At 49.3% G+C, this 1,684-nt stretch overlaps 1 protein-coding gene across 1 annotated transcript; it reads right to left on the bottom strand.

The window, feature by feature from the left end:
* Positions 1 to 231: 231 nt before the first annotated feature.
* Positions 232 to 1,086, bottom strand: LOC149809452 (uncharacterized). The gene has a single exon (XM_089994832.1). It carries the CDS (start codon positions 1,084 to 1,086, stop codon positions 232 to 234), a length of 855 nt encoding a protein of 284 aa, XP_089850958.1.
* Positions 1,087 to 1,684: the final 598 nt, after the last annotated feature.

The following is a 1,684-nucleotide window of genomic DNA, read 5'->3' as shown; positions in this document are numbered from 1 at the left end:
CAATTTGGGAATGGAAGGAATCGCATTACAGCAAGTCAGGCAAGTAACATCATGCATCGAAAGCACCGTTGTCACAGCACACAGGACAGCATGACTGACCAAGGCAGGGTGTCTGTGATCAAATGGTCACATAATTTTGCCAACACGTGCTACTAGCATTGGTTGGACCATGTCTTACTCAGACATTGCATGCATTGGTGCTCATAGCCAAGTTCGGGCTCATGCGGTGCTTTACTTGTTGGTAGCTTTGAACTTACCCCCGGCAAAGATGTTGATCACCTCTCTCCTCTGACCAAACTCGTCGATCTTATCCTGCTTCATTGATGTTTGATCATTCATCATCTTGTCCAAGCGTGCAAACTCTTTTGCCAAGTACTCATCCCCCTTCTTGATGATGTTGCTCATGGTTTTGATGTACCACTTGCCAATCATTGCTTCTCCAGGAGTGAGGGTCTTCATGACAGCTTCTGCCTTCTTCAACACGGACGCACGGTCAGCAGGCTTGTCAAGGAATTTCTTTACTAGAGGGCTAAAGGCTTGGAGTTCGAACGGATGACCAGTCAAACCCACCAACCAGGACTCGAGCTGCTCAGAGGCGTCGGTCGCGTCGACGTCCATCTTGTATTCTACAGGCTCAGCCTGCGCATCAGCGAAGTACAGGAAGAAAGGAGCCTTTCTGTTGCCAAAGCGCGCGCGAAGGAGGGCTGTATCGTCGTCAGACACATCGATTTTGGCCATAACGAGTCTCAGGTGCATTCCAAGCTTCCCCGCCACATCCTCGATGACAAAATGAACGTCCTTGCCTTCGGGTTCAGTGTCGTAAAAGGTGACGAAAGTAGGGCCCCCACGCAACACAATCTTGTCAAATGTAACTGCGTCAATGTCAACTATACCCTGAACGTGCTTAGATATGGCAGGTTCTCCAGCACCAGCTCCAGACCCTGCGGGACCATCCTCGCCCCCGTATTCTCCGTCGTAGTCCTCTTCATCTTCACCACCATAGTCTTCGTCTTCCAGGTCGGCCTGCACATGTGGGCAGACAGCCAGGAGGCCAAAAATGACCAGAGCAGCAAGACGTTTGTTCATTTTGGATATATCGAACAACACCAACGATTGCTACAAACAGCAGGCAAGAGCAAAGAAGTCTTAAACATTGTCTTTACCAAGGTTATAATGCATTCAAGTTGTGCGGGCGAAGCTTGCAGGTGGGGATTGTGCGGCATGATCGGTGCATACTCCTAGATAATAGATGACCCAGTCATTTCGCGGCTACATTGCGCGCTTCATCGAACAATGTATATAAGTTCGTGCGGCCCCTCGTCAGGGACAAAACCTAAACGCTCGACACAACGACGATGCTTTTCTGCTACTGGGCCACTACTCTTTTGGGGTATCTAATTGATGGGCATAGCGGGCCTGAACCGAAAGCTGACAACCTGGATTGAGTGCTAAAAGAGACGTAAATCACTGCTGTGATGGCAAAATACCCGGCTTGCACAGTTTTTCAACCATGTCCAAATTGGCTCGCTTTGCAGCTGGCGTGTGCAATGGAGGCACTAGATGTGTGGATGTAGTGGTTATCGGCGGAGGACATGCAGGTGGGGCAAACGCAAATTCAGTGACTGAATCGTATTATCGTGAAAATTTAAGAGGAATTATATCGTCGCATGTGCACCTCATGCAC

This window comes from Nuphar pumila, unplaced genomic scaffold, assembly GCF_984573655.1.
Source record: "Nuphar pumila unplaced genomic scaffold, dmNupPumi1.hap1.1 HAP1_SCAFFOLD_1225, whole genome shotgun sequence".
NCBI lineage: Eukaryota > Viridiplantae > Streptophyta > Magnoliopsida > Nymphaeales > Nymphaeaceae > Nuphar > Nuphar pumila.
The sequence above is the reverse complement of the archived record's forward strand: the minus strand, read 5'-3'. Positions and strand labels throughout refer to the sequence as shown.